At 42.5% G+C, this 13,063-nt stretch overlaps 1 protein-coding gene across 1 annotated transcript in view; it reads left to right on the top strand.

Moving 5' to 3' along the window:
• Positions 1–7,729, top strand: part of LOC121300345 (kinesin-like protein KIF21B) — a 51,418-nt gene extending 43,689 nt beyond the window's left edge. Inside the window, exons 34-36 of the mRNA XM_041228907.1 lie at positions 2,098–2,297; positions 3,956–4,092; positions 6,027–7,729. Coding sequence (XP_041084841.1) covers positions 2,098–2,297; positions 3,956–4,055 — 300 coding nt within the window. The 3' untranslated portion in view covers positions 4,056–4,092; positions 6,027–7,729. The remainder of the gene's footprint in view (positions 1–2,097; positions 2,298–3,955; positions 4,093–6,026) is intronic.
• Positions 7,730–13,063: the final 5,334 nt, after the last annotated feature.

Raw genomic sequence — 13,063 nt, 5'->3', positions numbered from 1 at the left:
TGCTGTTACACACAACACTCACAGAGACCCTGCCTGTGCTGTTACACACTGCACTCACAGAGACCCTGCCTGTGCTGTTACACACTGCACTCACAGAGACCCTGCCTGTGCTGTTACACACTGCACTCACAGAGACACTGCCTGTGCTGTTACACACTACACACACAGAGACACTGCCTGTGCTGGTGCACCCGGGCTATTGAAGCAGCTGCCTGGCTTTCATTCCTGGATTGTCTCTACATAGGATGTTGTGATGTTGTTATATTCGGGACAATCTCGTTTTTTTAGCTAGTACTCATCAGATAAGAAACCCTATGTATATTATGTGTGTATACAGTGTATGAGATATGGGTACCGCAGTAACGATCTCCCGGGGGATTGGAACAGAGTGTACTGAATGATTTGATTGACACAGAGCTGTTAAAAACAAACCAAAGGCAAGATGCTGTTGATAATAATTGAGTCAAACCTCAATATATATCTTGCCATTTATTTATTTCTGCACTGTTTGTGGAGAGTAATTGTATTGGTAACAGCTTTTGGATGGCAGCCTATATATAGAATAAGAGATCTATTCAGTTGCTCAGAACAGCGGCACATCAATAGAGCCCTCTCTGAAATGTCATTTTGTCTTTCTTTCAGTCTTGTGCTGAAAGGCTTGTCTGCACTGTTTGATGTGTTTTGGGTATTTTGCATGTCCGGGTGCTTTGCTGAAGACTGCAGCTAGCATTCTGAAAGGGATTCTTGCAACACTGTGTGTTAAAGTGTGGTACTTCACTGGCTGTGCCCACCCGTGTTGTCAAAAGCTGTCTGTCAGTAATGACCTGGAAGCAGCAAGCCTGAGTGTAGCACATCACTCATTAGAGTTTTGTGTTGGTGAGAGTGAAGGGGGTGCTCACGTTTAGGTCTGCAAACCCCTTTAACAATGTGTGTGCACTCAGATACCCTCACCTTTACTACAGCCCTGCCCGAACCCTCACCTTTACTACAGCCCTGCCCGAACCCTCACCTTTACTATAGCCCTGCCCGAACCCTCGCCTTTACTACAGCCCTGCCCGAACCCCGCCTTTACTACAGCCCTGCCCGAACCCTCGCCTTTACTACAGCCCTGCCCTAACCCTCACCTTTACTACAGCCCTGCCCGAACCCTCGCCTTTACTACAGCCCTGCCCGAACCCTCGCCTTTACTACAGCCCTGCCCGAACCCTCGCCTTTACTACAGCCCTGCCCGAACCCTCGCCTTTACTACAGCCCTGCCCGAACCTTCGCCTTTACTACAGCCCTGTCCGAACCCTGCCATTACTACAGCCCTGCCCTAACCCTCGCCTTTACTACAGCCCTGCCCGAACCCTCGCCTTTACTACAGCCCTGCCCGAACCCTCACCTTTACTACAGCCCTGCCCTAACCCTCGCCTTTACTACAGCCCTGCCCGAACCCTCGCCTTTACTACAGCCCTGCCCTAACCCTCGCCTTTACTACAGCCCTGCCCTAACCCTCTCCTTTACTACAGCCCTGCCCTAACCCTCGCCTTTACTACAGCCCTGCCCTAACCCTCGCCTTTACTACAGCCCTACCCGAACCCTCACAGATTAATTTAAAGCAGGTGATCCACTAATTTCTTACACAGGTGGAGTCCATCAACAAATTATGTGACTTTTTGAGGTAATATATTGCACCTGAGCAAATTTAGGCTTGCAATTACAAAGGGTGTGAATACTTTTTTTAATCTGATAATTTCTATTTTTCATTTTTAGTAAATTGTTGAAAGCTTTTGGAATTTTTCTTTTGATTTGACATGGTGCTCAAGGCTTTGTAGATCAGTGGGAAAAAATCCTAATTTAATCTATTTCAAATTCTGAATCTGAGACTCTTAAATGTGAAAAAAGAGATGGGGGCCGAATACTTTTCCAAGGCACTGTGTGTGTGTGTGTGTTTTTATATATATATATATATATATATATATATATATATATATATATATATATATATATATATATATATATAATCCAACACAACTGTCAGCGCTTAGGACACGATTTGAGGATGATCAGGTTTTTAGAAGTTTGTGTTTTTCTTGTTTGTTTGTTTTTGCATAGCAAATCCCAAATGCTCACAAGGACTGGGTGAGTGCCCTGGCGTACGTGCCCGGCCGGCCCATGCTTCTCAGTGGCTGCCGAGGAGGCATGCTCAAGGTGTGGAACGTGGACAACTTCACCCCCATTGGAGAGATCAAAGGGCATGACAGCCCCATCAACGCCATCTGTACCAATTCCAAGCAGATCTTCACTGCATCCAGGTGTGGAGGAGGGAAGGAAGGAGGGAGAGGGAGTGGGAGAAGAGAGAGAGAGAGAGAGAGAGAGAGGGACCCCTTTTATCTGTGTTAATGATCTAAACTCTGGCAGATTTTAATACCGCAACTAACATTTTCTAAGCCTTCTCTCACATGTACCCCGATGTGCTGTTTTTTTATTTTTTATTTTCATTAATACGGATGTTGTCATCCTTGAGGGGTGGGGGGCAAGGGGAGTGTCAGTATTTAGTTCTGCTGCTGTTTTAAGGATAGAAGTAGAGCCCGTTGAGACAACGTCCTGAGACTCTCCAGAGCCAGGACACTCTTACATGTTTTGTCATATTTTCTATTCATAACCAAAAACAAAGACACATTTCCCAGGTGAAATGTAATTATTGATCTCGAAATTGGAAGCTAGGTTCCAACTCAAAGAAGCGATGGAGTTGTCAGTAATAAATGCCAGAAGCTGTGACACCCTCTGATCTCATCTGTGTGAGGTGTGGGAGTAGCTATTTGAAAGGGAATACGATACAAGGCGCCCATCTCCCTCTCAGTTATATATTACTGTTCTCACAGCTTTCATCAACCTGCCTTGACATTCCCAGAATCCATTAATAATACATATAGTGCAAAACTGCCATAAAACTAAATGCGCCGATAGCTGCAGTAGAACTGGGATGACACATCGAACTTTTTAATCTGCTGATGTTTGATGGCTTCTGTAGAAACAGAGCTGTTTCGTGGCAAAACTTTCTGTCCCTACTTCAGCAGATCTTCATAGCACAGGCTGCAGTTCAGCATCACCTTTTGCATTAAATGCAATTAGAAAAGTTGAACTCTTTTTCCCCCAGTAAATGCATCCATGACGTTGCACAAGTTATTATTTTAATGCTTATATTTTCCGACTAAGGTTATATTAGCTGCAGTATAGTTGTTAATTCATCTATAGTGTAATCATTCGGTAAAACTGCCACACCAGCCTTTTACTGTGCTGTGAACACATTGGATGTAACCAAGGAATTGTGCATTGCCAGACCTGCAGAAGCAATTCTACTCCATGGTTTTAACATTTCCAAAGCAGCCAGGTTACTGTACCCTCAAGTGTTATTCTGTAAACCATCCCTGACAGTCTTGCAAACTCTTTAGCTCCCAGAGCTCATCAGAGCACATTCAGATCGCAAGTGGAGACTTGAACACTTGGGAAAACCATCAACAGCTAACAGCGCTTGTTAACCAGATCTCTGATCTGCAGTGGTGCCACCACAATGGGGGCAGGAGGAACCAATTAGACTCCAGAAACTGTTTTTGACTGTATCGAGATTCTCTAATTACCTTCATCCTTTAAAAGCACTGCTGAATCCCTCCCCAGATTCATCTGAATGTTTGAAGTCTAATACTGGATTAGTGAACCTGGAGAGCTGATTTAAAGCAGGAACATTTTTGCAAAGAAGCCCTTGTGTGTTAAAGTGACACCAGGTTTTGAGATTTCTTTTGAATCTCGCTTTTGCTTTTAACCTGCCGTTGTGGCACCTCAGCAAAGAAGTGACTCCTCCAGGTCTTTCTAGTTTCCTCTACTAACCTTTCTTTCTTTCTCCCTCACTCTCTTTCTCTCTCTCTCTCATCCTCTCTTGCTCTCTCTCTCTCTCTCTCTCTCGCTCCTCCAGTGATTGTTGGGTAAAGTTATGGAATTATGTTCCTGGCCTCACTCCCTGCCTCCCGCGCCGGGTCCTAGCCATCAAGGGCCGTGCCACGACCCTGCCCTGAGCCTCCTCCTTCACTGTCCCTGCTTCTCTGCTCTGCGGTACAGTCCCCCTCTCTCTGGCATGCCTCTTTACCCTAGAGCTCACTAGCGACAAATCCAGCCGGACCTGGGCTATTTATATTTTACCGTGAAATGTATTTTAATTTCATTTTATTTTATTTGAAAGATGATAATTATGACAGATCAACAATATTGGTTCATGTTGCTTCGTTGTTACTAAAAAAATATCCCCAGATAATAATATTTATATTATAATAAACTATATATCTATATATAATATATTATAATATTTATTATATATATATATATATATATATATATATATATATATATATTATGTGACACCATATCTGGGGGTTCGGTTTTATATGTCTGTGTGTTAAGACCCCCAAGCCAAAATACGACCCCATTGGGAACCCCAAAATCTTGTCGTGTTGCAAGTGACCCCACTGCGATGCAGAAAATTCACTTTACCTGAAGCCGATCTGCAGAAGAAGGCCTGATACCAAAGGATCCGACAGTAACTTCATGTCAAAGTGACACTACTTTGAATGATCAATTTGAGTTTTGAATTTGATAGTTTAAATTATTCCCCGGGTAGACCCAAATATGTCAAACTAGGCTACTTTGGAAATATAAAAAAGCAAACCAGAAACGTTAATGAATACATTGCATGCCTATATTTTTTAATTAAAATTGCAAATCGTCTTTCTTTCTTTCTTTCTTTCTTTCTTTCTTTCTTTCTTTCTTTCTTTCTTTCTTTCTTTCTTTCTTTCTTTATTTATTAATATTGTTTAAAACAGAAGATGATCCTGGTATGAGGAGAATTGAACGCTAGCTTACTTTAAGAAAGGAATGTACTGTATTGTATTTAGAGTATGTTCATCCTCAGCTTTAAACACTGAAGTACCTAAAATCTCACGTAAAAAAAACAATAACTGTGTACAATTCTACTCATAGACCATGTTTATTCAGTTGTATCCCTTCATGTAAAAGAGAGACTAGTTGGAATTATACTCTGGGTAGTCCCAATTGTGTAGCCTTGACCAAATGTCTTCATTTATTTACATTTCAAAAGTACAAAAGCGGATAGGTAAAGTAAATCTTGTGCTTCATGATGGGGTTACAAGGCAACCCCAGGCCGAACACAAAAAGATTTTGGGGTTCTAAAAATGTCATTTAACTCCAAGCCGATGGGGTCGACAGAAGCATGCACGGATAAGTCCTGAATGCTGTTCTTCATGTACACTGTGCTGCATGCATGGATGAGTCCTGAATGCTGTCCTTCATGTACACTGTGCTGCATGCATGGATGAGTCCTGAATGCTGTCCTTCATGTACACTGTGCTGCATGCATGGATGAGTCCTGAATGCTGTCCTTCATGTACACTGTGCTGCATGCACGGGTGAGTCCTGAATGCTGTCCTTCATGTACACTGTGCTGCATGCATGGATGAGTCCTGAATGCTGTCCTTCATGTACACTGTGCTGCATGCACGGGTGAGTCCTGAATGCTGTCCTTCATGTACACTGTGCTGCATGCACGGGTGAGTCCTGAATGCTGTCCTTCATGTACACTGTGCTGCATGCACGGGTGAGTCCTGAATGCTCTTCTTCATGTACACTGTGCTGCATGCATGGATGAGTCCTGAATGCTGTCCTTCGTGTACACTGTGCTGCATGCACGGGTGAGTCCTGAATGCTGTCCTTCATGTACACTGTGCTGCATGCACTCACACTGTACTTATGTATTCTCTGCTGTTCCTTGTAATAATCGTCAGAACCCTCAATGGTGCATTTATAACAGGTTTTATAAATGGATTCTAAGGGACCCTTTTTCATTAGGGGTTTTATGTACAGGTGCTCCTCAAATCACTGGCTGACTGGCGAATGGTATCTCTCTTTCTCTCTCTCTCTCCATGTCTCCCCCCCCCCCCCCCCCCCCACCCTTTCCTTTTCCTTTTTCTTTTTAGTGATCTGAGTGTGAAGATCTGGCATGCGAGAATCGGGAAGATTAGCTGATTTGCTGCCGTGGTGGAGGAGTGCAGGACTTGCCGGACACAGACTCTGTGCAGCTCCAGCCGGGTGCAGTATCCACCTCATCTTGCTTCCCACAGCAGCACTTTGATCAATCAACTACTTGAAACTGAACATCGCTGCTTTTGATGTTGCAAGGCCCATCCTGTTGCCTTGTTAGCATTTTATGAAAGGCCTCTGGAGTAAAAACAATTGGCGAGGGGGGGGGGGGGGGGGGGCTTGGCGCTGCACTGTAATGCTGAGGAAAGCTTCAATTGTGATTGTGAAGCTCTATGTCTAGTTTACAGGACAGTGTGCCTGCTCAAAGTGCCCGTCCTCCCTGCAGCAAGAGGAGGTTAATACTGCCTTCGAAATGTATCAGTGCCAACCTAAGTGTGTCTTTTCTTGGATGCTTCTTGAACAGTGGTCAACTATACAGACTGACATTCTTTCAGAGGCAAAGACACCCAACACTGAGAAGTGGAAATCCTTTTAGAATTTGTATGCTTTAAAAGTGCCCATGCTAGCTTCATAGAATAGATGAAAGGGCTGTTTAAATAGCAACAAGGAAGTCTGGGTTTCATGTGATCCCACTCTTAAAGGGGCAGTGTCCCAAAACATGCTTTTAAATATTTTTTTTTTTTTTTTTTTTGCATGCTTTTATCCTGCCTGTTGAGCTCCCATAATGCCCTTGCAGAGGACCCCTGTTGCAGCTCCTGGTTTATTATTAATACTGAATCCGCGGGCTGAAGGCAGGCAGGTTTCAAAGAGGAGTGAAGATTGGGTCTTGCCAGCTTAACACCCCTTAAGGGAATGGAAGGAATGCTTCTTTCTTTTTGTTCCAGCAGAGGGCACAGAAGACTAAACTAATAGACATGATCAAGGTCACTGGACTGTTGCCATGGTACACTTTGACGAGCTGTCACTTTGAAATCAGCTGACCTTTTCAAGCTGGTGCCTACAAACATTGTGTATTAAAGGGGTACCTGTAGTGGCAGTGAATCTAGAATCATTTCAATAGAAAACATGTGGCTGAAAACTTTTGACACAATTTAAAGCCCCAGCTCGGCCAGTTTACGATATAAAAGCAATAAAACAACGTTCTGCTTCTGTGTGTTGGGTCTCTCATGACGTCGGGTCGTTGATTTCCCTGTTTCAGAGCACTGATAGTCTATGGCTGCAGCTAACAAAATTATTTGCGACGGCATTGATCCGATTATTATGGATGAAATAAAGTCCAGTAGAAGGTTACTTATATGAAGCGTGGAGGTCCGACTGCCCCAGTTTAGCGTTGTCAGGCAGCGATAGTGAATATTCAGTAACAAGGAGCTGCAATCAGCCTAATCTGAGAAAACTGAACCAAAAAGGCTCCAGATACTTCATCACTTGCAGTAAATGTGTTTTATGGAAAAATCGCTGCGTCAATTGTCTGTGTCAATTGTTTATATACAAAACCTCCATACTATTATTATTATTATACAATCTATTAGAACTCCCGGAGTTTACAGCCTTAAGGCTACCTAGTAAGAGTGTAGGTTTATTATCCTGAAACGAAGAGAAAGGGAGCAGTACCAGTCAGAAAGAGAAAGGAGGAAACACACAAACAGGCAGTTTCAACAGACGAGAAAACAGCATTGCGAGCCACTGCACACAAACACACGGAAAAACAGCATTGCGAGCCACTGCACAATTTAGAAAACAGCATTGCGAGCCACTGCACACACACACACGGAAAAACAGCATTGCGAGCCACTGCACAATTTAGAAAACAGCATTGCGAGCCACTGCACACACACACACGAGAAAACAGCATTGCGAGCCACTGCACACACACACACGAGAAAACAGCATTGCGAGCCACTGCACACACACACACGAGAAAACAGCATTGCGAACCACTGCATACACACACACGAGAGAACAGCATTGTGAACCACTGCACACAAACACATGAGAAAACAGCATTGCGAACCACTGCACACAAACACATGAGAAAACAGTATTGCGAGCCACTGCACACACACACACGAGAAAACAGCATTGCGAACCACTGCACACAAACACATGAGAAAACAGTATTGCGAGCCACTGCACACACACACACGAGAGAACAGCATTGCGAGCCACTGCACACACACACACGAGAAAACAGCATTGCGAGCCACTGCACACACACACACGAGAAAACAGCATTGCGAGCCACTGCACACACACACATGAGAAAACAGCATTGCGAGCCACTGCACACACACACACGAGAAAACAGCATTGCGAGCCACTGCACACAAACACACGAGAAAACAACATTGTGAGCCACTGCACACACACACACACACGAACGAGAAAACAGCATTGCGAGCCACTGCACACACACACATGAGAAAACAGCATTGCGAGCCACTGCACACACACACACGAGAAAACAGCATTGCGAACCACTGCACACAAACACACGAGAAAACAACATTGTGAGCCACTGCAGACACACACACACACACGAACGAGAAAACAGCATTGCGAGCCACTGCACACACATGAGAAAACAGCGACAAACTGAAGTTAACAATTTCCAAATTGGAAAATGATAATACACAGAAAGCACAATACTTCTCTTTTTTTCTGGAATTCATACAAGTGTTCTACTTTTTCAAGATTTTGTACAACTGATAACAAATAAAGTGCATCAAAGTGTGCAATAAAAAGCCTGTAACACTAGTATCTCAGGCTTCTGGTGACATTGCCCTCTGGTCTCGTCATTTATCTTGCCCACTTTGATGTAGTTTATTCCTTAGTGTTGATAAATATAATTGAGTTATATACGATTGTATCTACCTTTCTGATGATTTCACCTCGCTAAACGATGATGCCAGCCTTTGCTGTGTGACGTTTCTTCTTGTTTTATGGTAAATATTGTGCTCATCGTATTGGCTTTTAACCTCGTCTTGCCTTCATATTCCAGACACTCCTTAGCATTTCATTCAGGTTCCAGTCCTGACACCTGAAAGAATTTCAGTGTATGCCTCATTCTCAAATTATGTAGCCCTTTTTTTTGCTATGATCACCCGTTCTGAATTAATAGGCTTTGGCACACACTAACTTTTTCGTCTTGTTTTCACTCTTGCACCTGAAAGCTTTGCACTCCCCATGTTGCACACTGTGGGTTTTCACCCCTGTATCCCATAAACCAGCTCCCTCAAGTGTTACTTGACCCAGAAAGTGGACAAAGAAATTGAAAATATCGCTAAACCATGATTTGTTGACCAAATCGGTGCAGTGAGAAGCGTTTATTGGATGTGCGAAGCACAAAGAGCGCTTTGTTATTTTTGGGTACAGGCCCCCTTTAAAGCTGCAAAGCATAAAGGCCTTCACTTTCACAGTTAACTCTGGAAATACAATAAAAACAACCAGTCCAGGTGGCAATTTCTTTTTTTATTTTAGCTGCCTCAAGCAGGCAATGAACCATAAGGTACTGATCCTTCTCAAACTTGAAATGTTCTTAGTAACACACTGGTGTGTTAGCTGTCACATGAACTAAACTCATTGGCTAGGTCAGAGGTATGCAACTCCGATCTTGAATTGCTGTTCCATTCCAGTTTTAACAGGCTGAATTTATTGCTTCAATTTATGAATTAGTACATGGTTGGAACAAAGACCTGGGATGGAGTTGCAAAGGTTGCCTCCCCCTGGGCTAGACTGTTCTTCAACTGAAAATAAATGCTTAACATATTGAATACGACACCTATTAAACAGATTGCAGTAGAGAACACAGGCCAGTTAGATTCAATAAGTGTAGCTTTATCACACAACCAGTGCTGCACAAACACTGAAAAAAGATGAATTCCTTATGATATTTAAATGGAATGCGTGACAAACACGTGCAGCAATTTGCCTGCACAGCGTGAATCGCATGCGAGCAAGCTTCTTGTGCTTCAATAGTTTCCAGCATCTCAATGGCCAGTGGAGCCTGCCTGGGAATTGCCAGAAACATGTGACCAAAAAGTCTCAATTTTCAGTTAAAAAGACCACCTCACTTGCGGTGTGTGTTTGTGACTAGTGAAAAATCGACTGGATTCTTGATATTTGGATTCTGGATTTCTAGGCACCGTCTTAGTCCCCCCTCAACCTAACCTAGCTATTTACCTATCTGTCAACCGAATTTGTGGAAGGTAAATCTATATAATATATACACTGTTCTGTGTTTAAAGTGAGTGCTTTTATATTACTACAGTAAAACGATCAATCAAAAGCACAATGGTATCATTGCATTAGAAATCTGTATGATGTGCCTACAGGCTTTTTGTTAAGTATATTCCACTTGCAGTGTTCGAGTATAAAATCATTCTGTTTCTGTGTTTATTTGCTTCATAGCCACATTGTTTGTGGTAAATAAAGCAAATAATAATAGTAATGGTTTTTGTTTTTATTGTAAGTCCAAGTTTTTGTACAGTAGTTCAAAGTAGCATTACAGTTCAAATGTAAGGCTGTAGTTAATGCATACCCCGTACATCGGTACAGTATTTATTTATTCAAGGTAGTGTTGCATTTTACTCACCTGAAATACCTTTTACTCACCTGGCGTCTAAATTGGAGAGTAAATTACTCACTGACCCATGACCTCACCTGGAGCAATGATTTGTTGTTTTTTTCTAGCCTGTTGACTGACTTCCAGTATCTGCTGGTGTAAATTATTCTTAGATAGGCCTGATCAGTGGAAGGAAACTTGAACTACATGGATATTTTACATGAAAACTTGTTTTGTAGTGTTGCTTCTGCTCAACATGCCAGGTGCAGAGGAGTGTGACAATTCATTGATCTTCATTGAGTGGCACCATCAAGAGCTAGAATTGTCAGCAGGATGCCAGAAGAGCGGGGTAGAGCCATTGGCACAAACAGCTGATCTCTTACCTTAATGCCTACATATGTGTGGGTGCTTAGTCAAAATACTAAATAATGATAATAAAAACTTGAAAGACATGCCGGCAAATGCAACACCTACTGTACAAGACTTGAATTGTTATCTCAGTATTTTTGTGTTTGTTTAGTGAGCCAGTTATCAGCCAGTACTGTAGTGGGAGCCAGTAGCTTCCCTAACCGAACAACTAGATGTAATCTGTATGTTGATATAAGAGCAGTGTATGTGTGTGTCAATGCCACTCCTGTATCTATACATGGAGTCTTTGCTATACTTTAATAGAAAGAAGGTGTGAGTTATCTTGCTGTAGTGCAAGACACACAAGACAGGGCTTGACAGTGGCCAGTACAAACAAGGGACCTCAGCGTTGAAGTGTGCATGCGTGCGTGTGTGCGTGTGTGCATGCGTGCATGTGTGTTTCACAGCCGAACTGTGCCATTGCCCAAAGGGTTTGAAGTGAAGTTTCGAAACGGGCTGTGTGCTTTTCTGCACTGACACCTGCTGTCATTCTCCAATCCCTGTAGTGCATGCTCACTTTTAGACGTGTTTCCAAACGATGATGTTGCTCTAGAAAATGTCTAGAGGAGATTATGATGTAACTTTTTACTCCTGAAAGGGTCTTTTTCAAGCTTGTAACTGTACTGCAGATCAATTTGAAATATTAACTGGTTGTAAAAGTACTCAAGGGACACACAGCTGCAGCACTCCCTTTTCTTTGTGTAATCCTTTACCATTCTAAGATGTTTCTTGTCGTTCTGAATGGCTTTTTTCATATTTTTTTCTGCTTCATGGTTTTGAGAAACCATGTGATCTTGTGCCCTTTGCACTCTGTTGACCCCGGCTGCTTCTAAACTATACCATAAAAAACAAGGGGATTCAGAGTAAGAAGCAAGGAGAGACACTGCGATCGCAAACATCGGGAACAGGGAAGGCAGCTGTTGTTTTTCTTTCGTACTTTTAAATGACAGTAACGTTTTACTCTGGTATATTAAGGCATCCTTTTTTTTTTTTTTTTTACCAGCTTTGTTTAGAGAAATCACTGGTTTTAATAGCTGCTGTCCTGCTATTGCAGCAACATTGATGTATTAAAAAAAGCAATCCAGCCTGAATGAAAGCACAGTTTATGGCGCTATTCTTTATTTATTATGGCACCGCTGTCGGTTTAGCCCCAGCCCCTCACTCTAGAGAGACTGTTCTTTAATGGAGGGCACTTCACGTTGGCTTGTAAACAGATTAAGTGCTGTGCACTGGTCACAATAACAGGGTCAGAGGTGTCTTTTATTGCACAGAATTGTTTTAGGAATGTAAATGTTTGTAAAGATTTTTTTTTTTTTTTATGTGTGCGTGTGACAGAATGTTTTAAACTGTCCTTTTAACATACACAGCTGTAAATGTTGTAAAAAAGCTCCTATTTAAAAAAAAAAGAAGAAAAAAATGAAAATGTGAAACCTTTTTGAATGTTCATTGTTGCTGATGTGAAATAAAGAAAACACCTTGAGTTAACAGAAGTGTGTTCTGCTTATTGGTACAGGAGTCAGGTGTGTAGAGCTTGAATGTACTGTGCTGTAGAGTGTTTAAGGTGACACTTTGCAGGCTTCTAAATAGCGAATCTTGGCTGCCTTATTTCTACATGTTTCACAAAATAGTATAAACTACCTGCTCACAAAATTAGATTTCTGAGGCGTCCATGTGTGGACCCTGCGCAGCAGACAGTACAGAAATGACCCATAGACAGACAGGGAGTGGCCGGGTATGCCACTGTAGGTGATGTCTTTCCAGGGACTCCTGCAAACACAACAGACAAGATGAACCTTTCAAACGATGTGAAATCGAGGCTTTGAGTGTAGCTGCAGCTTAACCTGCACAGCACCTCAGTGCTCCTGTCAGCCTTTTCTATTCCATTGTTTTATAATAGGTTTAGCTGCAGAACTCTCCTCTACACTAAGGGAGAACTCTCATATCAGAATGTACAGCAGAGTCTAAGTTCTGGAATATTGAGAGTCTGATGGATGTGTCTGTCTGTTTGGCTGCTGCTCAAAAAAAGAAATGGAATTGTGTTTATTTATTTGTTTATTTATTTTA

Source organism: Polyodon spathula, chromosome 25 (genome assembly GCF_017654505.1).
Source record: "Polyodon spathula isolate WHYD16114869_AA chromosome 25, ASM1765450v1, whole genome shotgun sequence".
NCBI lineage: Eukaryota > Metazoa > Chordata > Actinopteri > Acipenseriformes > Polyodontidae > Polyodon > Polyodon spathula.
The sequence above is the reverse complement of the archived record's forward strand: the minus strand, read 5'-3'. Positions and strand labels throughout refer to the sequence as shown.